The sequence below is a fragment of the Papio anubis genome, chromosome 1 (assembly GCF_008728515.1).
Source record: "Papio anubis isolate 15944 chromosome 1, Panubis1.0, whole genome shotgun sequence".
NCBI lineage: Eukaryota > Metazoa > Chordata > Mammalia > Primates > Cercopithecidae > Papio > Papio anubis.
This window is the reverse complement of record NC_044976.1, coordinates 89796752-89820374: the sequence shown is the minus strand read 5'-3', so window position 1 is coordinate 89820374 and position 23623 is coordinate 89796752. Positions and strand designations below refer to the sequence as shown.

The window sequence follows — 23623 nt, the reverse complement described above, 5'->3', positions numbered from 1 at the left end:
TTTGAGGAAATTTCCCATGTTTTAAATAGGACTGTTTATGAATTCAATACTTTGCTGTAGGTGACGGGTATGGAATTTGTCATTAATCTGTACCAACTGGATTAAAATGGGTTCAGCAGGTTTTTAAACTTATTGTTGATAATGGAAATATAAAGCTCTGAAAAAATTATGACCATTTTTTTCCATTGTCTACTCATCTTTCATTTAACTTCTATTGATTTAAAATCCTTTAGTGGAGTTAACTGCTATTATAAAGTCTATTGAAGTAAATACTCATATAACAATTTTTTACTTGTATGACAGTTGCTTTTGGAGTAGCTGGAAGAGCTATGAAACATTACTGAGGTAATTTCGTTTTTAACCATTTGGAGGATAGTTTTCTATGTGTTAAATGTCCAATTAATCAGTACCATGGCTCTTTCTGCTAAGAGTCTTAGAAATGAACAAAATAGTATAACCACTGAATGCAAAATTTTAAAGGTGTTAGTGAAAAGTATCTAAAATAAAAGGCAACACATGAATTACTCTGAAAAAGCAGTTGTTTTAAAATAGCAGATAAATATTTTTGTTTCAGTTATTCACAGGAACATCAATCTATCAAAGCTTTTCCCTCATGTCTTTAACGGGATGTAAAGTACATAATTTAATGCAATAATTAATATGAATAGCAGTTGTTGTACTTACATAGCAAGTATTTGTTATTTTGCTGAGGTATTTAGAGAAGTTTCTCCTTATACCGAATACTTCCAGAATGTTTTATATTGTCTGTGTGTGTGTGTTTGTGTGTGTGTGTGTGTGTGTGTGTGTGTGTGTGTTTGAGTGGGGCGGGGGTATTGGGTGATGGTTATGTAAATTTTTTTAAAAACTGCTTTTTCTGACTCCTTTTCTATCAGCTATCACATCTTACTCCTGTTGTTACATTTTCTTCAGTAGTCCTTTCCTTTTAACATGGAAAACAGGTAATCAAGGGTTTTAAAATTGTGCAAGAAAAGTATGCATAATTTAGTGCTTACCAAAGGCCTCAAGAGTGAATTAAAAATCTCAAAACCTCCTCTCATATTACAAATGCAGTACACATTTTAAAAACCCAGAAAATGTTAATAAGAATAAAAAGGTCACTTATCATCTCACATACTAGAGATCATTTCTTTTTTAAACTAAAACAGGAAAAGATAAATTGCTACAAGTATTTTCGCAAGAAGAGCACTGATATAGGGAAAGAAGATTGGTAATAACTGATATTACTCTGAGGATATCAAGAAATGGTAGAATAATAGGAAGCCACCACTTATGATATCAGCCACCTATAGCCCTACAGTGGGTGATTATCAGGAGCTTTACCCAGAAGCCATGTACACATCACTCTAACATCTGTCCCCACTTCTATCAGCCACTGCTGGAGGAAGAATATGGTTGCTTCTCTCCAGTGTTCTTACTTTCACATGAGTGCCTTTCATTCACAGAGCCTAAGCCAAAATCCGGCCTACAAGGAATCTGGGAAATGTAGTTTCCAGGCTTCCAGGCACTGTGAAAGAACTTGAAAGGATAGGGATGATGTTGACAATTCTGTCATCAACAGATAATATCCCTGACAGCATCCTTCCAAATTCTTTCCTCAACACACATATACTACTTACAACTGAACTCTTAATCAGGACCATAGCTAGATATATGCTGTTTGGTAACTTGCTTTTATCACTTGATTTAGTATAATGCATATCTTTCTAAACTCTGTTATTGTCTTTGTTTTCTGCTGCTGCAACAGAATACATAGACTGGGTAATTGTTAAAGAACAGAAATTTATTTCTTACAGTCTAGAGACTGGGAAGCCCAAGATCAAAGGGCTGTATCTGGTGAGGACCTTCTTGCTGCATTATCCCATAGTGGATGGTGGAAGGGCAAGAGAGTAAGAATGAGAGAGAGAGAGAAAGATAGAGCACGAGCGAGCAAGAGGGGTCAGATTTGCTTTTATGACAACCACTCTCTTGGTAATGAATCCATTCCTTTGATAACAGCATTAATCCATCCATGAAGGCAAAGCATTCATGACCTAATCACCTCCTAAAGTTCCTACCTTTCAGTACTGCTGCATTGGGGATTAAGTTCTCAATACATGAACTTTGGGGGACACGTTTAAATGATAGCAGTTATATCTTAAATTTTTTGTGTGAAAAAGGAATATATTAATACTTTTTGGTAAGCTGCTTTTATCACTTACGATGTTGTTACATCTTTTTGAATGGCTCTTTAGAATTCTCTTGTTGGATTTATTAAATAAGCACCCAGTGCTAGACAACTTAGATAGTTTCCACCTTCTTGCTATTATATCAGTAACTTGCTGTGCATCCTTGTGACTATAACTTAGTATATGCCCTTTTATTCTTCAGGGAATATTCCAAGAAATATAATTGCCAACTCCAATGGCATGGTCCATGGCCTTTTCTGACTTGTATTTTGCTTCTTCCTGAGTTCTTTTTGCTTACTTCCCTTTCTCGGGTAACTGGATACCAGAAAGTTGTTATGGAGATATAAAAATTCAGGATGGTTTTAACCCTTAGGCCCTTTTGCATTCAGAGTCCTTAATCTTCAGTCATATAAGATACTTGAACCTCCACCCATGCTTCATCTAAACACTAAATGTGCCTTAAACTAAGAAAGCTTAAGAACTTCTGCTAAAGATTAATTCTAACTTTCCAAGCCAAAAGAACAGGAAGCTGGAGGAAGTGTCTCTAGAGACTTACCTCTTTCATTTTACACTTCCTTCTTCTTCCTTTTCTCCCTTTTTCATTCCATTCTATTGTGATCATTAAAAAAAATCATTAAGGTATTTAGTATTTAGACACGATCTGTTATTTTATACAAGACTTCCCAGTTTTGAAGCTATGTTATGTTCCCAGTTATGTTCACAGTGACAAAATTTAGCTGGGCATGGTGGAGCGTGCCTATAATCCCAGCTACTCGGGAGGCTGAGGCAAGAGAATCACTTGAACCAGAGAGTCGGAGATCGCGCCACTGCACTCCAGTCTAGTAACAGTACGAGACGAGAGAGAGAGAGGAGAGAGAGAGAGAGAGAGAGAGAGAGAGAGAGAGAGAGAGAGAGAGAGAGAGGAGAGAGAAAGAAAGAGAGCGAGCCCTGAATCCTAGCGGACCTTGATTTAAGTCCTCATGTGGTATGGGAGACATGGAGGAGAGGAGGGTAAAGTTGGTCTCGCTTTAAAGTTGGTCGCCCTCTGCCTTTCCATTAGAGCATGTGCTGGACACAAGAAAGTTGCCAGCGGTTTAAGCATTTTTAAAGTGCAAGAAACGCTCCACAGAAAAGGCTCGAACCAGCCAACTGCAGATTTGGAAGCAAGCACACCACCCGACTGCGACACACCGACGGTCGACCCTCGCTCCCGCATCACCACGCAGAGCAAGCGCCCATCCAACGCTAGGCGGAGCCACCACCTTTTGTACAACAATTGTGCAGGCTCCAAAGCCTCGGAAAACCGGAGACACGCATCTTGCCGGCTACGGTTGAAACCCGTGCATTGGGTAATTCCGAAGCTAGAAGGGCAGCAGAATGGCCTTCGCCCGGTCCTGCCTCTCGTCCACTGGAAGCTCAGTAGGGAGCGGGAGCCAGGGAGGTGAAGTGCACAGACTCGGCAGAGGCGGCGGGGAGAATCGCGGGGTGAGAGGGCGCGGTGGCTATGGGGTGGGAGCCCATAGCCATCGCGTGTGGGAGAATCGCGGGGTGGGAGCCGCTGCTGAGGGAGGCCTGGGTTGTCGGGAGGGTGACTGTCGGTGGAATCTTTGGAGGAGAGTGATTTGGAAAAATGGCGAGGGGACAACAGAGGGGAAGGTGGTGACCCTGAGCGTCCGGCCAGGGGAGAGGAGGCTGTGCTGTCCCTCCTCTCCCCTTACCTGGCGGGGGACAGGCCGTGGTCAGGAAGGGGGTTCTCCCTGGACGAGGCTAGTCCACCGCACTTCGGCAGCGCTGACCCCTGCGATATCCCCACACGCGGGGCCCTGATCTGCGGTGGTGTTAGTGCTGCCCGGCGGCTGGGTTCGCGCGCTCACTCTCCTGACATTGCCTTGGCTCACCACCGACGCGGATATCGCCGCCAGAGACCCTTCCCGCCCTCCTAGGGAACTTGAGTGCGCTTCCTTGGTGTTCTCACTGAAGCTCACGAACAGACAGATGTGAGCTCTCTTTTACACGCTGAATTTGGCTATAGCAAAAAAGCCCTGACCAAGAGCTTGGGTCTCCTTCGGACCTGCACACTACTCCCCAACTCCCGCCTGCAACCGCGGCTCTTGGCTGGCGGGCAGGCAGCGTCCACCAAGCGTGGAACCGCGGCAGCCGCAGCCCCCGCAGGCTAGCAGGCAGACAGTAGCAGGAGAAAGGACACAAGGCCTGCGTGTTGGGAAAGCATGGGAGACGTCGCTTTCCTACCGGGCGAGAAGGTCTCCCTACAGTCTTTGGAGACAAGATGGACGGAGGCACCCCTTCCAGGAACAAGGCGGCTGCTCCTGAAGCCTGGCTCCGCACGGAGGCTCCTGGGTCTCACGGGCCCTCTCCCTACCCGCTGTAGCCAGAGCTGCTTCACACGTCTCAGCTGGCTTCCTCATCCGCCTCTGCCTCCTCTTCCTCCCCAGCCGTCGTGGGAAAGACCTAGTCTCCTCTCCAGCACTTGTAAAGGGAGTTGGATGCCCGTCTCTTAACCCCAGGAGGACAGAGACGCTGAGGCGGAAGGGGACCCCTTCTCTTGCTGCTTCTCTTGGCATAGCCGGTCAGGGCCCAGGACTCCTCGCTTCTCCTGGAGGGCCTGGCTCGCGTGGCCCAGGAGCTGGCCACGTGGGCAACTCCCGCACTGCTCCTCAGGGAACGGGAGGCATTACCCTACATGGCCCACACTTACCCATGAGAGACACTCGGGAAATGCTCCTGCGGAAGCCGGAGCTCTGCGCGTTTGACCACTTAGGGGTGAAGCTTCCGTCCGCCCATCCTTCCTTCGGAGGGTCTTGGGGAGAAGAGAAATACTCGAGGACGATGCGCTTTGCAGCGTCTCACCGGAGACCAGAGGAAAGCAGGACGCGTCTTCCTGGAAGAAGGCGGCCGGAGGCGTGCGGTCACAGGGAGGCTTTCGGAGCAGGAGCGCCGTCTCTCCGCCGAGCTATCCAGCGGCTTCCAGCATCCCACCTGGCGGACTCCTCTTCCTCTCGCTTCTCCTACTGCAGGTCTTCTATCCTGGTGTTCCTCGAATGCTTATCTTCCTTTTGTGCCTCGGAACCTCTCACGGCCGCCACAAGTCACTCATTTCCTTGGTTGTTCTGAACTTTAAATAAGGTAATGCATGTAAGAGTGCCATAAATGCTCAATAATTGTCGTCTGTTATTATTTTCATCAGTAACATCATCTGTTATTTTCATCAGTGAATCGTCAGTGTTGTCTATTTTTAACATCTGCATTTTTCATTGTCCGAATATAGTCACATACATTTGAACATTTTATAATTATTGAATAATAAATTCGTTCTGCTATTTTACAGTAAAAAATAATGCTGCAGAGAGCATTCTTACACCTATATCTTGGCAGATGTAGGCCAGAGGCTCTTCTTTTATCCATCCTGTGGCCAACCTATCAATATATACACCTTTAATGAGATTTTGCCAGCAATCAAAGCCTTCAGGGAAAATGTCCCTAGCTCTTTACTACATCGGATCAAGGACTCTGGACAATTGGCACAACATCCTGGAATAGCTGAAACGGAGATATTATTCTCTGCCCTCCTCAGTTGTCTTTGTCTTTTCACAACGTCTTAATAAAAGTGCTGGCGACAAAAGTGTAACTATGTCATTGTTCTCCTGCTGTCCTTGCCTGTGTGCGTCTTCTCCCAAACCCGACTTTCCTCCAGCAGCTTCACTGAAAAAGAGGAGGGGGCTACGGGGTTGGGGAGCGGTGGGCCGGGAGGCGAGGAGGAAGTAAACCGAATAGGGAAGAAGCTTCTCACAGGCCAGGAGAGGGTAAGGAAGGGAGTCAAAGACAGAATTTTCTTCAGCAAACAGTAAAAGGGGAAATCTGGGGACGCTAAGAGTTTTTAAATCCTTTGCTCCATCACGTAAGTAATCCATTATATTCCCTTACACAAATCAGGACTCCTACTCCTCCCTCCCTCCCCACCCCAAATCCTGATTCCTGTTTACAAAGAATGTTCAAAAATAAGGAATTACATATAACAGTTCCCAGTTTACTCAGGAAATTCTCAGATTACAAATTACAAATAAACAAGTGAAGAGAAGAACCTTGGTGGTTCCAACATAAGTATGGCCATCGTTTTATACTCAAAATATAGAAAGACAACCTCGGAATAAGAAAACTTTTGGAATTTAATAAATCAAGTTTATCATTAAAACACAAAGAAAAAAAAACTTTCCAAATGTTGCTGATCTTCTGTTTCAAACTACTGTTAGACTGGGGAGCCGAGAGTGGGGGAATCTGCCAAAGACTTTTGGATGAAAATTAATCATCCGTTGTCTACCATAGTCACACCCCAAGGCTTCTCAGATCAAATCCTTCTAAGGAATTTCCAAAAGGTATAAAGCAAAACCGGAAAAACAGTTCCCAAATTCTGGAGTTCGTTTTCTTTCATTAAAAATATAAATATCAGGCTAACATCTGTTGATACACAATAACAGGGACACAGAATTCCTCCCGGAAGACCGACAGGCCCACGGACCCCGCAGATGCCACGGTGGTGGAGGAGGTTAAGTAACTTGGTTCAGGGTGTCTGGGCACACCTCTGAGTAAGACTCTGTCTCTGCAGCTCCCCTCACTCATCTCTATGCCCATACCTCCCCACAATCCTCCCTTTTCTTTGGGCCGCTGACGCCTCTCCGACCAAGGAAGAGTCTCCCCAGCCCCTGCAGCTTCTCTCCTTCCGGGACCTTTACTTCCTGATCCTCACTCCATAGTGAGATGTGGCCTAACGCAAGGAAAAGTCCAGCACGGGAATCCGTCTAATGGCCTTTGGGTTACCCAGGGGTTTGCCCTGAGACTAGATGAAAGTAGTAAAGGCTTTATTTAGTTCCCAGTATTCCAAATTGCAGCAACCCACCAGAAACACCCCCACTTTCAAAGACAGGCTTTGAGCAGAGGAACTGTAAATTCGAGATTAGATCCAGCACAGAGAATACTCCAGAGGTGGCCCGCCACTTGGGTTAGCTTCCAGCCACCACGACCCAAGGTTCCAAGTCTTTGCTATTGCGAATAGTACCATGATAAACTTACGTGTGCATGTGTCTTTATAGCAGCATGATTTATAATCCTTTGGGTATATACCCAGTAATGGGATTGCTGGGTCAAATGGCATTTCTAGTTCTAGATCCTTGAGGAATCACCAGACTGTCTTCCACAATGGTTGAACTAGTTTACAGTCCCACCAACAGTGTAAAACTGTTCCCGTTTCTCCACATCCTCTCCAGCACCTGTTATTTCCTGACTTTTTAGTGATCACCATTCTAACTGGTATGAGATGGTATCTCATTGTGGTTTTGATTTGCATTTCTCTGATGACCAGTGATGATGAGCATTTTTTCCTGTGTCTGTTGGCTGCATAAATGTCTTCTTTTGAAGTGTCTGCTCATATCATTTGCCCACTTCTTGATGGGGTTGTTTATTTTTTTCTTATAAATTTGTTTAAGTTATTTGTAGGTTCTGGATATTCGATCTTTGTCAGATGGGTAGATTGCAAACATTTTCTCCCATTCTGTAGGTTGCCTGTTCACTCTGATGGTAGTTTCTTTTGCTGTACAGAAGCTCTTCAGTTTAATTAGATCCCATTTGTCTATTTTGGCTTTTGTTGCCATTGCTTTTGGTGTTTTAGACATGAAATCCTTGCCCATGCCTATGTCCTGAATGGTATTACCTAGGTTTTCTTCTAGGGTTTTTATGGTTTTAGGTCTAACATTTAAGTCTCTAATCCATCTTGAATTAATTTTCGTATAAGGAGTAAGGAAAAGATCCAGTTTCAGCTTTCTACTTATGGCTAGCCAATTTTCCCAGCACTATTTATTAAATAAGGAATCCTTTCCCCATTTCTTGTTTTTGTCAAAGATCAGATGGCTATAGATGTGTGGTATTATTTCTGAGGGCTCTGTTCTGTTCCATTGGTCTATATCTCTGTTTTGGTACCAGAACCATGCTGTTTTGGTTACTGTAGCCTTGTAGTATAGTTTGAAGTCAGGTAGTGTGATGCCTCCAGCTTTGTTCTTTTGACTTAGGATTATCTTGGCAATGCGGGCTCTTTTTTGGTTCCATATGAACTTTAAAGTAGTTTTTTCCAATTGTGTGAAGAAAGTCGTTGGTAGCTTGATGGGGATGGCATTAAATCTATAAATTACCTTTGGCAGTATGGCCATTTTCATGGTATTAATTCTTCCCATCCATGAGCATGGAATGTTCTTCCATTTGTGTCTCTTTATTTCACTGGAGCAGTGGTTTGTAGTTCTCCTCTTTGAAGAGGTCCATCCCTTTTATGTTGGATTCCTAGGTATTTTATTCTTTGAAGCACTAGAATGGAAGTTCATTCATGATTTGGCTCTGTTTGTCTGTTACTGGTGTATAAGAATGCTTGTGATTTTTGCACAATGATTTTGTATCCTGAGACTTTGCTGAAGTTGCTTATCAGCTTAAGGAGATTTTGGGCTGAGACAATGGGTTTCTAAATATACAATCATGTGATCTGCAAACAGGGACAATTTGACTTCTTTTTCCAACTGAATACCCTTGATTTCTTTCTTCTTGCCTGATTGCCCTAGCCAGAACTTCCAACACTATGTTGAGTAGCAGTGGTTCTAGAGGGCATCCTGCTTGTGCCAGTTTTCAAAGGGAATGCTTCTCCAGTGCTCTTTGCTCATTCAGTATGATATTGGCTGTGGGTTTGTCATAAATAGCTCTTATTATTTTGAGATACGTTCCATCAATACCGAATTTATTGAGAGAGTTTTTAGCATGAAGGGTTGCTGAATTTTGTCAAAGGCCTTTTTCTGCATCTATTGAGATACAATCATGTGGTTTTTGTCTTTGGTTCTGTTTATATGCTGGATTACATTTATTGATTTGCATATGTTGAACCAGCCTTGCATCCGAGGGATGAAGCCCTAATTTGATCATGGTGATAAGCTTTTGATGTGCTGCTGGATCTTCGGTTTGCCAGTATTTTGTATTGGAGGATTTTGCATCGATGTTCATCAGGCATATTGGTCTAAAAATTCTTTTTTGTTGTGCATCTCTGTCATTTTGTATCAGGATGATGTTGGCCTCTGTAAAATGAATTAGAGGATTCCCTCTTTTTTCCATTGATTGTAATAGTTTCAGAAGGAATGGTACCATCTCCTCCTTGTACCTCTGGTAGAATTCAGCTGTGAATCCGTCTGGTCCCAGACTTTTTTTGGTTGGTAGGCTATTAATTATTGCCTTAATTTCAGAGCCTGCTATTATTGGTCTATTCAGGATTCAACTCTTCCTGGTTTAGTCTTGAAGAGTGTAAGTGTCCAGGAAATTATCCATTTCTTCTAGGTTTTCTAGTTTATTTGCATAGAGGTGTTATAGTATTCTCTGATGGTAGTTTGTATTTCTGTGTGGTTGGTGGTGATATCCCCTTTATCATTTTTTATTGTGTTCTTTTGATTCTTCTCTCTTTTCTTCTTTATTAGTCTTGCTAACAGTCTGTGAATTTTGTTCATCTTTTCAAAAAACCAGCTCCTGGATTCATTGATATTTTTGGAGGGTTTTTGTGTCTCTATCTCCTTCAGTTCTGCTCTGATCTTAGTTATTTCTTGCCTTCTGCTAGCTTTTGAATGTGTTTGCTCTTGCTTCTCTAGTTCTTTTAATTGTGATGCCATGTTTTTGCAATGGGTGGTACCTGTTGTTCCTTTCCATGTTTAGTGCTTCCTTCAGGATCTCTTGTAGGGCAGGCCTGGTGGTGACAAAATCTCTAAGCATTTGCTTGTCTGTAAAGGATTTTATTTCTCCTTCACTTATGAAACTTAGTTTGGCTGGATATGAAATTCTGGGTTGAAAATTCTTTGCTTTAAGAATGTTGACTATTGGCCCCCACTCTCTTCTGGCTTGGAGAGTTTCTGCCGAGAGATCTGCTGTTAGTCTGATGGGCTTCCCTTTGTGGGTAACCCGACTTTCTCTCTGGCTGCCCTTAACATTTTTTCCTTCATTTCAACTTTGGTGAATCTGACAATTATGTGTCTTGGTGTTGCTCTTCTTGAGGAGTATCTTTGTGGCGTTCTCTGTATTTCCTGAAGTTGAATGTTGGCCTGCCTTACTAGCTTGGGGAAGTTCTCCTGGATGATATCCTGAAGAGTGTTTTCCAACTTGGTTCCATTTTCCCCCTCACTCTCAGGCACACCAATCAGACGTAGATTTGATCTTTTCACATAATCCCATATTTCTTGGAGGCTTTGTTCATTTCTTTTTCCTCTTTTTTCTCTAGACTTCTCTTCTCACTTCGTTTCATTCTTTTGATCTTCAATCATTGATACTCCTTCTTCCAGTTGATCAAGTCGATTACTGAAGCTTGTGCATTTGTTACATATTTCTTGTGTCATGGTTTTTAACTCTCTCAGTTCGTTTATGGCCTTCTCTGCATTGATTATTCTAGTTATCCATTCTTCCATTCTTTTTTCAAGATTTTTAGTTTCTTTGCACTGGGTACATAGTTCCTCCTTTAGCTCTGAGAAATTTGATTGACTGAAGCCTTCTTCTCTTAACTCATCAAAGTCATTCTCCGTCCAGCTTTGATCCGTTGCTGGCGATGAGCTGCATTCCTTTGGAGGGGGAGATGCGCTCTGATTCTTTGAATTTCTGGCTTTTCTGCCCTGCTTTTTTCCCATCTTTGTGGTTTTATCTGCCTTTGGTCTTTGATGACGGGGACGAACTGATGGGGTTTTGGTGTGGGTGTCCTTTCTGTTTGTTAGTTTTCCTTCTAACAGTCAGTTTTCCTTCTAACAGTCAGGACCCTCAGCTGTAGGTCTGTTGGAGATTGCTTGAAGTTCACTCCTGACCCAGTTTGCCTGGGTATCAGCAGCGGAGGCTGCAGAAGATAGAATATTGCTGAACAGCGAGTGTTGCTCTCTGATTCTTGCTCTGGAAGCTTCGTCTCAGGGGTGTACCCCACCGTGTGAGGTGTGAGGTGTTGGTCTGCACCTAGTGGGGGATGTCTCCCATTTAGGCTACTCAGGGGTCAGGGACCTACTTGAGCAGGCAGTCTGTCCGTTCTCAGATCTCAACCTCCATGCTGGGAGATCCACTGCTCTCTTCAAAGCTGTCAGACAGGGTCATTTATCTCTCCCGAGGTTTCTGTTGCTTTTTGTTTAGCTATGCCCTATTCCCAGAGATGGAGTCTACAGAGACAGGCAGGCCCCCTTGAGCTGAGGTGGGCTTCACCCAGTTCGAGCTTCCCAGGGGCTTTGCTTACCTACTTAAGCCTCAGCAATGGCAGGCGCCCCTCCCCCAGCCTCGCTGCTGGCTTTCAGTTAGATCTCAGACTGCTGTGCTAGCAATGAGGGAGGCTCCGTGGGTGTGGGACCCTTTGGGCCAGGTGTGGGATATAATCTCCTGGTGTGCCATTTGCTAAGACCCTTGGTAGAAAGCACAGTATTAGGATGGGAGTTACCCAATTTTCCAGGTGTTGTGTGTCTCAATTTCCTTTCGCTAGGAAAAGGAATTCCCTTCCCCCTTGAGTTTCCCAGGTGAGGCGGTGCCTCGCCCTGCTTCAGCTCTCACTAGTCGGGCTGCACCCCCCCACCAGTGCCAACCATCCAACACAACCCAGTGAGATGAACTCGGCACTTCAGTTGAAAATGCAGAAATCACTCGTCTTCTGTGTCGCTCATGCTGGGAGACGGAGGCTGGAGCTGTTTCTATTTGACCATCTTGGGAGTGCCCCCAAAATCAGTTTTAATATAACTGAAGTTTCTACATTCTGACTCCAAATGTCAGATTGTGACATTTTACCTTTCTCTGACTTTATGCCAAATTACTTCAACTTCTAGCATCTATCATTCTCATTTATGAACAAATATGTATTTAGCAAATGTGGAAATACAAACCATGAGCCAAACAAAACCAAATTCTGGGCTTATGTAGCTGATAGTAAGAAATTCACTAAAATAACCACCCAATTACAGTTTCATGCAACGTGATAGGAGTAAGGGACCACCGTAAGGAGGTCAGAAGGTGCTTCTCAGAGGTGGAGAGTACAGCTGTTCTCAGAAGGACAGGGGTTAGAAGAACCTTCCAGGCACAGAGCAGAGCATAAGCAAAAGCTCTGTGGAGGCCAGGAAGCTGGTAAATAGGGAATAAAAGAGGCCAGTTTGGCTGGAACAGAGAGAGCAGGATGGAGTTGGTCTGAGTAGTGAGAAGAGATGGAGAAGTGGGCAAGGCTCCTGGCCATTCAGGGCTTGGTTAGTTAAGAGGTTTTGTTTAAGAGAATGGGAAGGTGTTTAAGTGGTTTAGGCTTAGAAGTGACAGGGTCATATTACATTTTGATAAAGCCACTCTGCCTGTTGTGTTGAGATTAGAGAGGCAATAAAGGGGATATGGATAAACCACAAGAAGACCAGGTCAGTAGTCTCTCCACCCCCACTCCCCAGGTGAAGGTATCCTAGACTAGGGTGGTGATGGAGGAGATAGGACAGATTCAAGAAAATTTGAAAGGTAAAAACCAGTAGGATTTGCTCATGGATGGAATACAGGAGGGGAGAGGTAGATTATCAGGGATGTATCTTAGTTTTCTTATACAAGATGGATTCAGTTGCAATGAAATTGTTAAATGGAATTGACTTTAAATAATGGCATGACCTAAAGTTATGCAAACATTTGGCTTAGATAAAATTTCAAGTTTTCAAAGTTTTTAGCTGGGTGGACGGCATGGCTTTACTTTCTATTTCTTGGTATTTCCTAATCTTGTTAAAAAAAAAGTTTTTCTTTTTCTCAAAGGCTTGTTTCAGTGGAAGCCCATCTGCAACATCTGTTATAAATTTAAGTTAGAAAACAATTACAAGTGCCATTGACACTTGGGTTGTTTTTGCGAGTGACCTAAGGTCACCTCTCAGGGGGAGCTGGGGGCTGCCTTCTGAAACCCGCGCGTCTGCACCGCATGCCCAGGCCTGGAAGTCAGACTCGGGGGCGGTGTGGCAGCGTGAGGCCTGCAGTCCTAAGCGTAGGGGTCGCTCCGGCCCCAGTGGCGGTGTGTCTTCTGCCTCTTTAACTTGGCAGGGGCGGTTCAAGTGGCCGGGGAAATCAGCGATTTGCAGGGTGGATGGCTGGTGCTTTGAACAAGAGGCGGAGGGGAGAGAGGGATTTCCCTGTCTCCGCTGCTCTCGGTCCATCCCTCAGTTACTCCTTTTCTTGGCCCCGGCGGCCCCTAACCTGCTCTAACCCGTTGGGCGGTAGAGGCGGCCGGGTCACTTTAAGGCCCCGCCGTGCCTGCGCCTTGGGCTCTCCTGACGCGGCCGAACTGGACCCTGAGGAGTCAGCGGGCTGCAGGGTAGGGGCTGGGTGGCGGTTGAGACAGCGGCGGTACTGGGAGGGGAAGGTGAGGGTGGCGAGGCTGTCTGAGCTTCTGAGTGAGCGCGGTGCTTTTGGGAACGCGGGACGGCGACTTGCGGCGCCCGCCGCCGCAGCTGCAGTCTGCGTGGGAAATTAAGGTTTAGGGCGAAGTCCACCTGGCGTTTGGGAGGTGAGGGCCCCGCGCCAGGCCCTGCGGGCGGTGAATCCGGGACCCGCGGGCGCACCGCTGGGGGGGGGGGGGGGGGGGGGGGGGGGGGGCGGGAGGGGCGCACCGCCGGGGCCTAAGTTCCCTGTGCTGGATTCTTCGCCGGTCGGGCCGCCGGCAGCCCACCTTTTGTGGGCGCTGGGGAAGAAAGTCGCTGGTGGGTGTTCTGTGGCATCCCAGGGGATGGAGGGAACTGAGCAGCTTCGGGGCACGCCCTGGTATATCCTGTGCAGGACACTGACTTCGCACCCCGACCCTCACAGCCGGAAATCGGTTCCCTCTGAGGACCTGAGAGGCCCAGAGTGCTCGCGCCTCTGACTTGCAAAGTTGGCGTCTTTATTTGGCCTCCGGGATTCTGCGCCTGGCGGTGTGTCCAGGCTGGTGATGGGCAAGCCAGGTGTGCCAGGTCCAGGATGTACATGAGGAGCGTTTGTAGCCATCACTGAATCACCTCATGACTAGCGGGACAAGCCTCAAATTAACCGCAGGATTTCCGGTAGGTTGGATTGTGGTGTTGGTGTTTGCACTCCAAAGAGTTGCTGTGATTTCCCTGTGTCTGCCTATCTTTGGGGCTTCTTACATCATCTCATTTGGCGTCCTTTTCACCGAAGAGTTAACCGAGACATTTGGCATGGTTTCCTCGCTTTCCTCCTATCTTTTGCTGCTAGAGCTGCTTTCGAAAGGAAGTCTTTTCTTGCAGTGGTATCTTTTCTTTGGGTTACAGTGTTGTTCATCCTTTCTTTGTCGAAATAATGAATCCCAGTGCTTCACGAAGTTGAAGGGAAGTGATCTAGTAGTGTTTAGTCTGTTCTGAGCTGATGTACGTTAGTAGCTTTCTTTTTGTTTTTAAATTTTATTAGTAAAATTTTCACCGGTGAACCAGAATCTCTTTTTTTCTATTCTGAAATGCTAGCTTTAAGATTTCTGAGAACTTTGTGTCAAAGAAATATTCGAAAAGTTGCTGAAGTATACAGAGGTTCACAATTTTAAATGTGCAGGTGATCCGGGCACAGTAGATCACACCTGTAAGCCCAGCACTTTGGGACGCCAAGGTGAGTAGATCACTTGAGGCCAGGATTTCCAGACCAGCGTGGGCAACGTGGCAAAACCCTATCTCCACTAAAAATGCGAAAGGTAGCTGCATGTGGTGGTGTGTGCCTGTAGTCCCAGCTACCCGGTAGGCTGAGGTGGGAGGATCACCAGAGCCGGGGAGGTTGAGATTGCAGTGAGCCGTGATCATGGCAGTGCACTCGGCCTGGATGGCAGAGTGAGACCCTGTCTCAAAAAAAAAAAAAAAGTACAGTTAATGAATTTTTACCAAGTGAACCACCACAGATCAAGAAATAGAACATTACTAGACTGGGGTATATTTTTAGGAGTGGCATTGTTGGTTTTAGAGGTATATGAATAAAACTTTAGTATTGCATATTGTTGAACATTTCCCCAAAGCGGTTGTACCATTTAACAGGGATATTCTGGTTACCCCACATCCTTGCTGATGCCTGTCAGTTAAAAATTATTTTGCCATTCTAGTAGGGGTGCAGTAATGTATCAGCATGGTTTCATTTTGCATTTTCCTGGTATTGAGATTGAGTATCTGTTATTGCCATTTACATGTCTTCTTTTGTAAAGTGCCTGTTAAATCTTTTTATCCAGTTTTCATTGATATGCTTGTTTTTCCGTTGATTTGTAATACTTTATTCTGGATATGTGTCCTTTCTAAGATATATATGTATTGCATTTCCCTTTTTTCAATCTGTAGCTTGCCTTTTTACTCTTTTAATGGTATTTTTTCATGAATGGAGATTCTCTAACTCTTTTTTTTCTTTTTGAGACAGGATCTCACTCTGTTGCCCAGGCTGGAGTGCAGTGGCACAATCACAGCTCACCGCAACCTTGACCTCCCAAGGCTCAGGTGATCCTCCTGCCTCAGCCCTCAAGTAGCTGGGACCTACAGGGGAGCACCACCACACTCAGCTCTTTTCTGTATTTTTAGTAGAGGTGGGGTTTTGCCACATTGTATAGATTGGTCTGGAATTCCTGGGCCCAGTGTTGGGATTACAGGCATGAGCCACTGTACCTGGCCTGAGATTCTTAATTTTAATGAAATTATACTTTATCAATCTTTTCCTTTATGGTTACTGATTTTGTGTCCTGTTTAAGAAATCAATGCTAAGAATATGGACACATTTTTATGTGTTAATCTTATAGCAATTTTACTTTAGTTTTTGCATTTTTTTTTTCCCTTCAGACAGGGCCTCACTCTATTGCCCAGGCTAGAGTGCAGTGGCAGGATCTCAGCTCACTGCAACCTCCACCTCCTGGCTCAAGCGATCCTCCCACCTCAGCCTCCTGAGTAGCTGCGACTATAGGTGTGTGCCACCATGCCTGGCTAATTTTCATATTTTTTGTAGAGATGGGGATTCAACATGTTTCCCAGATTGGTCTCGAACTCTTTGGCTCAAGTAATCTGCCCACTTCAGCCTCCCAGAGTGCTGGGATTACAGGCGTGAGCCACCCCACCCGGCTATAGTTCACTTTTTACTACATGGATGTGTCTGCTTGATCCAGCACCATTTGTTGAAAAGACCATCCTTTTCCTTCTGCACCGTGTGGCACATTTTTTCATAAATCGAATGGCTGTATGGTCATCTGATTTATGAAATTAGTGTGGGTCTGTTTCTGGACCAACCTGGGCAACATAGTGAGATCCCATCTCTACAAAAAATAAAAATAATAAATAAATGAATAAAATTTTAAAAATAAGTGCGTAGAGCAGATGGAGTCATAGGTGATAATTTATAAATGATTGTCAGTTTCTTGGCTACATACAGGTGTTGGTAATTCAGATGCATTGGGAGTTCAGGCAAAATGTATTAAGTGAATTATATGGTGTTCAGAATGATTGCTAGATGTTCATTGTGACTTGAATTAGATGTTATTTGAGCCTCACAGAGCTACAGTTTGACTCTTTTATTTATTTATTTGTCTTTTTACAATTTTTACAATCTTCCTGTCAAGGCAGTAACTCTTTTATGCTTAACTGTTCTCAGGTGGCCTCCCAAAGTGTTGGGATTACAGGTGGGAGCCATCACCCCTGGCCATTTTAGTTTTAATAATTTTTATATTTTTCTAATTTAAAAGATTTACTAAAATCTCTTACAGCTATTATTTATGAATCTAGTAGTCATTGTTATTATGATTATTTTGTATGTGTTTAATCTCATTTTCAATATAAGCTCCTGGAAATTAGAGATTTTATCTCTTTTATTCACCACTGTATTCTCAGTACTTGACCTTGCCTAGCATGAAACAGATACTGAATAAATATTTGTTAAATGAATGAATGAACATACTAATACCATATTCAACAATCTCCAAGTATCACAATTTTCACCATCTAACAAATAAAATAGCTTGTATAGAGCAGAGTCACAGTCAACCTGCCATAAAAGGAAATGTCAATAAAAAATAAACCTTTGTGTAGCTGCTAAGATTTTGGAGCTTTTGTTACTGTGGCGTAACCTAGCAAAAGCTTAGTGAGACCACATATAGAATATACATGTACAGATAGACCAGATAGACCAGTATATGAGATTACAAAGATAGTTCAATAAGCATTAACTATACCCACACACTCTTAATTCCTTAACAGAAAGAATCAAATTCTTATTCACTAAGATCTGCCTCAAATATTACTTACTTTGTGAAAACTTCCCTGGCTACTCAAGTATTTAGTCAGGACTCTTTGTTCCCACCCCCCACCCCCCAGGCTGGAGTGCAGTGGTGCCATCATAGCTCACTAACCTCTAATTCAAGGCTCAAGGAATCTTCCTGCCTCAGCCTCCCGAGTAGCTGAGACTACAAGTATGTGCCACCATGCCCAGCTAATTTTTCATTTTTTATTTTCAGAGACGGGGTCTTACTGTGTTGCCCAGGCTGGTCAGGACTGTTGATTACATATGACAGAAACCCAACCAACCCTAGTTCCCCACCACCTTTCAACCTGCTCCTCCCTGGGTCTTCCCAGTCTTGGTAAATGGCAGCTCTATCCTTCAAGTTGCCCAAGCCCCAAATCTCAATGTTAACCTTGATTTCTCTCTTTTATCTCTCACAGGTAATCTGAAGGCAAATCCTGTTTAGACCCAGGCGAAGGTTCCTGGTGACCCAGGCTCTCACCAGCAGATTGTCCCTTACTGTCCTCCTGAGGGTGTCTGGAGCTTCAGTGCTCTGTGCTCTTGGCCTCCACACTGGGGGTGCCACCAACTCCCACTATCCAGGGCTTCCAGTGGACTCTCCGAGGCACTGATGTAGAAACGTCCCCATTCGGTGCACCAAGAGCAGCCTCACACGGTGTGGGCCAACAGGAAGAGCTGCCAGATCCAACAGGTAAAAGTCCCGAGGCATCGCCAGCTCGATGGGGTCAGAGAGTCCTCTTTCTGTTATGACTCAGATGTGAAGGGAAGACACCAAGGGCCCTAAACATCACAGGGCCTTGCCTGGAATGAAAAAGATATTAAAAAATATTTGTTAAATGAATGAACAAATCTTCACAGCGTGTGCCGCCCACAACCTGCAATGCCGTGGTCAGGTGGAAGTGATTTTACTTCAGGAGAGGACAGTGTTCTCTTCAGGACTTTTCCTTAGTAGCTAGATCTGCATCCCTCTCCTCACTCTTCCCCTTTCACCCCCCATTCTCTGCCCCCATTTCTCTCTCTGTTTCCACCCTGCTGTCCCCTTTCACCTGCTTTCTCCTCTTCAGCTTTCGTGGCTCACCCCCTCCCTGTCCACCCGCATCCCCCAGGCTAAGGCCCCTGCACTGTCCTGGGTGGGGAGTTGTGTCTGGTTCTAGGCAGTGCCCTCTAGATGTGCCCAGGATGGGGAAACATGGCTCAGTTGCCAGTATAATGGGTTAAAAGAGTGGCCACTTTTGAAGGCCTTTGCCATTTCCCATTCCGGAATCCTGTAGGATGTAGAATTTATGGGCCACAGTGGAATTCTTGGTTCCCCAGGACCTTGTGGTGGACGCCTGCTTTCCCTGAGCATTCATGGGGTGACTGTTAGGTACCAGGCCCTGCTCTGGGCTAGAGGCCCCATAATGAGTAAATCTCAGGTAACTACCCCACAGAACCCACCACTGCAGGCATTGAGAGGGGGAGAAAGAAAGGGGCATGGCCTGTTTGTGTCCTTCTCATGTGGTCACCCACCAGGTCCTGGGGGAGTGGGAACCAGTGCAAGGAGAGATGCCCAGTGAGAAAGGCAAATGGGCGATGTCAGGCCCAGGGGCTGAGGCCCTCACCTGCAGCTTCTAGAGTGGAAAAGGAGCAGCACGGAAGGTCGTGGCCTGGTGTTCTGGGGTCCACTGTCTCATCTCATTTTTGTGGGCACCAGAACTTATCCAAAGACAAGACTTAGTGTCTCTGGCAACAGTGGGGGAGGAGGAAGGGGTTGTAACCCATGGAAACAGTATATGGTTTTACAGCAGTGCATCTTTCTCTAATAACTAGTTAGTGTGTTCCTGTTAATGGAAAATATTGGTGGTGTAAGTTCCCCCTGGATGTTGTCATCTTCACGTAAATTTTTTCGCTCCTTCCCTCCCTCCCTCCCTCCCTCCTTCCCTCCCTCCCTCCCTCCCTCCCTCCCTTCCTTCCTTCCTTCCCTACTTCCCTCCCACTGTCTCTCTATTCTTTCCCTTGCTCCCTCCTTTCCTTCCTTCCTCCTTTCCTCCCTCCATCCCTCCCTTCCTTCATCCTTCCCTCCCTCCCTCCTTTCTGTCCTTTCTTCTTTTCTTTTTTTCTCTCTCTCTCTCATACTCTCTCTTTTTCTTTCCTTTTCGTTCTCTCTACTTTTTTGAATAGACCACACTGTACTGAAACCTACATTATTTACCAAAATCTCTGGAGCTGCTTCTGTCTCGCAGGCAGGGAGCTCCTCCTGTAGCCCTTAGCTCCTCCCAGCCTCCTCCTCCTTTGATTCGTGGGTGCCACTAGGGCAGCTTCTGAGTCTCGGTGGTTCCTAGTCACCAAGTTCTGCACACCCAGATGGTTTGTACCTGTCCTTACCAGAAGCCTGCACCGTCCAGATGGCTGAGGCTGCTTTTACCTAACTGATCTGCTATCTGTGTTCCGGGGGTGCCCCAGGGTTAGAGGTAAATGGCACAGGCATTGAAATCTCCCACTACTCTGACTCCAGGTTATACACCTCAATGCCAAGTACTAACCACACAATAACAGGATGCCACCAAAACCTTGATAAGGGGCTGCTGCATCCTAATTAAGAAAAATTAATAGACATTATTTTTAAGAATAGTTCTAGGTTTACAGAAAAACTGAGTGGATAGTACAGAGAGTTCTCCTAGGCTCCCGTGTCCTCCAGCACACAATTTCCCCTGTTGTATTAGTGTGGTCCATTTGTTACAATTAATGAACCACTATTGATACATCATTATCAACTAAAGTCCATAGTTTACATTAGAGTTCATTCTTTGAGTTTCACAGATTATGGGTTTTGGCAATTACATGATGTCCTAAATCCCCAATACAGCATCATGCAAAATAGTTTCACTGCTGAAAATTCCCTGTGCTTCACCATTTCATGCCTCCTCCTCTCCTCCACCCCTGACAACCACTCATTGTTTTACTACTTCTATCTTTTTGACTTTCCAAGAGTGTCATAGAGTTGGAATCGTACAGTATGTAGATTTGTAGACTGGCTTCTTTCTAGCATTATGTACTTTAAGTTCCTCCATGTCTTTTCATGGCTTGATAGCTTGTTTTTTAAAATCACTGAATCAGATTTCATTGTATGGCTACAACACTGTTTATTCCTTCACTTGATGAAAGGCATCTTGGGTACTTCCAAGTTTTGACAATGATGATAAAATTGCTGTAAGTACTTATGTGCAGGATTTTGAGTGAACTTAAGTTTTCCAAAGTGACTGCACCCTTTTGATTTTCACTAGCTATGGAGAGTTCTGGTTGCTCTTCATCTTTGACAGCATGACAGCATTTGGTGTGTTCACCTTTTTGCATTTTAGACATTCTAATAGGTTTACAGTGATATCTCATTGTTGTTTTAATGTGCAGTTCCCTGACGACAAATGATTTTAAGCATCTTTTTCATATGCTTATTTGCCATCTATATATCTTATTAATGAGGTGTTCAGATCTTTCACCTTTTTTTTCTTTGTGTTTAGTTCTCAGAATTCTTCATATATTTCGAACAGCAGTTTTTCCATCAGATTATTTTGTAAATATTTTCTGCCAGTCTGTGACTTGCTTTTTCCGTTCTCTTCACAGTGTCTTTCACAGAGCAGAAGTTTTAAATTTTAATGAAGCTCAACTTAATTTTTTTCGTTAGTAGATTGTGCTTTTGGTTTTGTATCTAAGCCATCGTTGAACCCAAAATCCCGGAGATTTTCTCCTCTGTTATCTCCTAGGATTCTTATGGTTTTGCACCTTACATTTATGTGTAAGATTTATTTTATAAAGGGTATAACATGCATACCTGGATTTATTTATTTATTTATTTTTTGCATGTGATTGTCCAGTTGTTCTAGCACCACTAGTTGGAAAGGCTATCTTTGCTGTTTTAAATTGTCTCTAAACCTTCATGGAAGATCAGTGGACTGTATGTAGGCCTGTTTCTGGGCTCTGTATTCTTTTCCATGGATCTGTTTGTGTGTGTTTTCTCTTTTCACCAGCTTCACCAGCTTTCTCTTTTCACACTATTTGGGTTACTGTAGCTTAATGTAACCCCTGAAGTTGGTAGTGCCAAACCTCAGGGGTTTTTTCTGAACTTCATCATGAGAACCTGGTTGAGATCATTGTAGTAAAACTTGGAAATGTGTGAGATTCCCCCTTAGTCTGGTTTTCAAGGAGTTTTTAATGCTCTAGCCAGGCCACCCTCAGCTTCTAGTAATCCATCAATACCATTTAAGTGCTCCTCACACTTGCTGTCCCCAGTAGCTTCTCTTCCTGTGAGCTGTGACTCCTTGTGTGTTAGCCTGTCTTTCTCATTTTTAGGGAGGCCATTTTCCCTGTGACCTCAATTCTCCTGTCCACCCTAGAAGGGTTGACTTTCAGTTCATTCAGCTTTTTTTTCTAGCTGTGAGGACAAGTGATGACTGCCTAGCTCTTTCCGTGTTGGAATAGAAACCCAAAAGTTCGTTTAAAGAATGACTTGTTATAAAAGTCACCTATCATCAGTGTACAACTCAATGATTTATAGAATTGATTTATAGAATTGTGCAGCCATCAGCAGAGTTCTACGTTAGCACATTTTGTCTCTTCCCCAAATTCCCTTGAACCTCATTGTAGTCATTTCCTAATCCCTGGTCCCCATGACTGGGTCTAAGTAGAATAAATATTTGGAAAGCAGACTTCGTTATATCTACATTTTCATGTGTTTGGGACTTTATATAGTGGACTATTGTGTTCGTTTTGTGACAAGTAGAGAAGAGATTGCATTCTAGGGATGGTTTTTGGGGGAACATAATAGTGATCCTGTTTATGACTCTCCTTGAAATGGTTCATCTGTGCTTGTGACTGGTATTTGCTACCAAACCTTGTCTGGTAAGCACAAGAAAAGGAATTTTTAAAAATCTGCTATTAAAATCAAGATGATATATTTTCACATCATAATATGTGGAGTTAAGTAATGAACCATCTTTATTTATTTATTTATTTTTGAGATGAAGTTTTTGCTCTGTTCCTCAGGCTGGAATGCAATGGCGTGATTTCAGCTCACTACAACCTCCATCTCCGGGGTTCAAGTGATTCTCCTGCCTCAGCCTCTTGAATAGCTGGGATTACAGGTACTCGCCACCATGCCTGGCTAATTTTTGTACTTTAAGTAGAGACAAGGTTTCTCCATGTTGGCCAGGTTGGTCTCTAACTCTTGACCTCAAGTGATCCACCTGCCTTGGCCTCCCAAAGTGCTAGGATTACAGACATGAGCCATGGTCTGACCTGAACCATTTTAATTGCACTTCATTTTTAAAAACCTTCTCCTTATTATGTTGTTGTTTAATAACTTAAAAGCTATCTGTAGACCAGGAATAATTATTTGCTATATAATATAGCAAAAAATATGTATATATAAATGGACTCATTCAAAATATATAAAGAACTCCTATAGATTACAAAGAAAATGACAAACACCCCAGTATATCAATGAACATAAAAATTTGAGAAGATATTATCCATAAGAAGGTATCTAAATGAACATTAGGCATGAGAAAACCAAAATAGATTGTCACTAGACACCTGGTAGAATGGCTATAATTTAAAAGACTGAAAATATTAAGTGTGTGGGAATGTAGAGCAACTGAAAATGGCCTGCATCTTTCATAGAAATGTAAAATAATACAGTTACTTTGCAAAACTCTGTGTCCATTTTCTACCCATTCACCAAGCAACTCCATCCCTAGCTATACATATCCAGGAAAATAAGTATGTATCTTCACGGAAATAATTGTATGAGAATATTCATAGTTACTTATGCACAGTAGCCAACAAGTAAACCTGCTTCCCATCAGAAAAATGGATATCAAATTGTGTGATAATCATACAATCAATAGGCTATTACTTGGCCAAAACAAAATGAAACAAGGGAAAAACACAATCAGACAAATTAGTGGCATATATAACCACCTGAGTAAGAGAAGTCAAAACAAGAGAACATACTAAATGATTACTTTTTTTAATTTTTTTGAGACGTAGTCTCACTCTGTCCCTCAGACTGGAGTGTAGTGGCACAATCTCAGCTCTGCCCCCCAGGTTCAAGAAATTTTCCCTGCCTCAGCCTCCCAAGTAGCTGGGATTACAGGTACCTGCCATCACGTGTGGCT

General features: G+C 43.9%; 1 protein-coding gene and 1 non-coding gene across 2 annotated transcripts; both read left to right on the top strand.

Annotated features, from left to right (window-relative positions):
* Positions 1–3739: 3739 nt before the first annotated feature.
* Positions 3740–5832, top strand: LOC110744210. Its single transcript, XM_021943980.2, has one exon. It carries the CDS (start codon positions 4905–4907, stop codon positions 5316–5318), a length of 414 nt encoding a protein of 137 aa, XP_021799672.2. The 5' UTR covers positions 3740–4904; the 3' UTR covers positions 5319–5832.
* Positions 3897–4063, top strand: LOC116271858. The gene has a single exon (XR_004180606.1). It is a non-coding gene; the product is annotated as a U1 spliceosomal RNA (small nuclear RNA).
* Positions 5833–23623: the final 17791 nt, after the last annotated feature.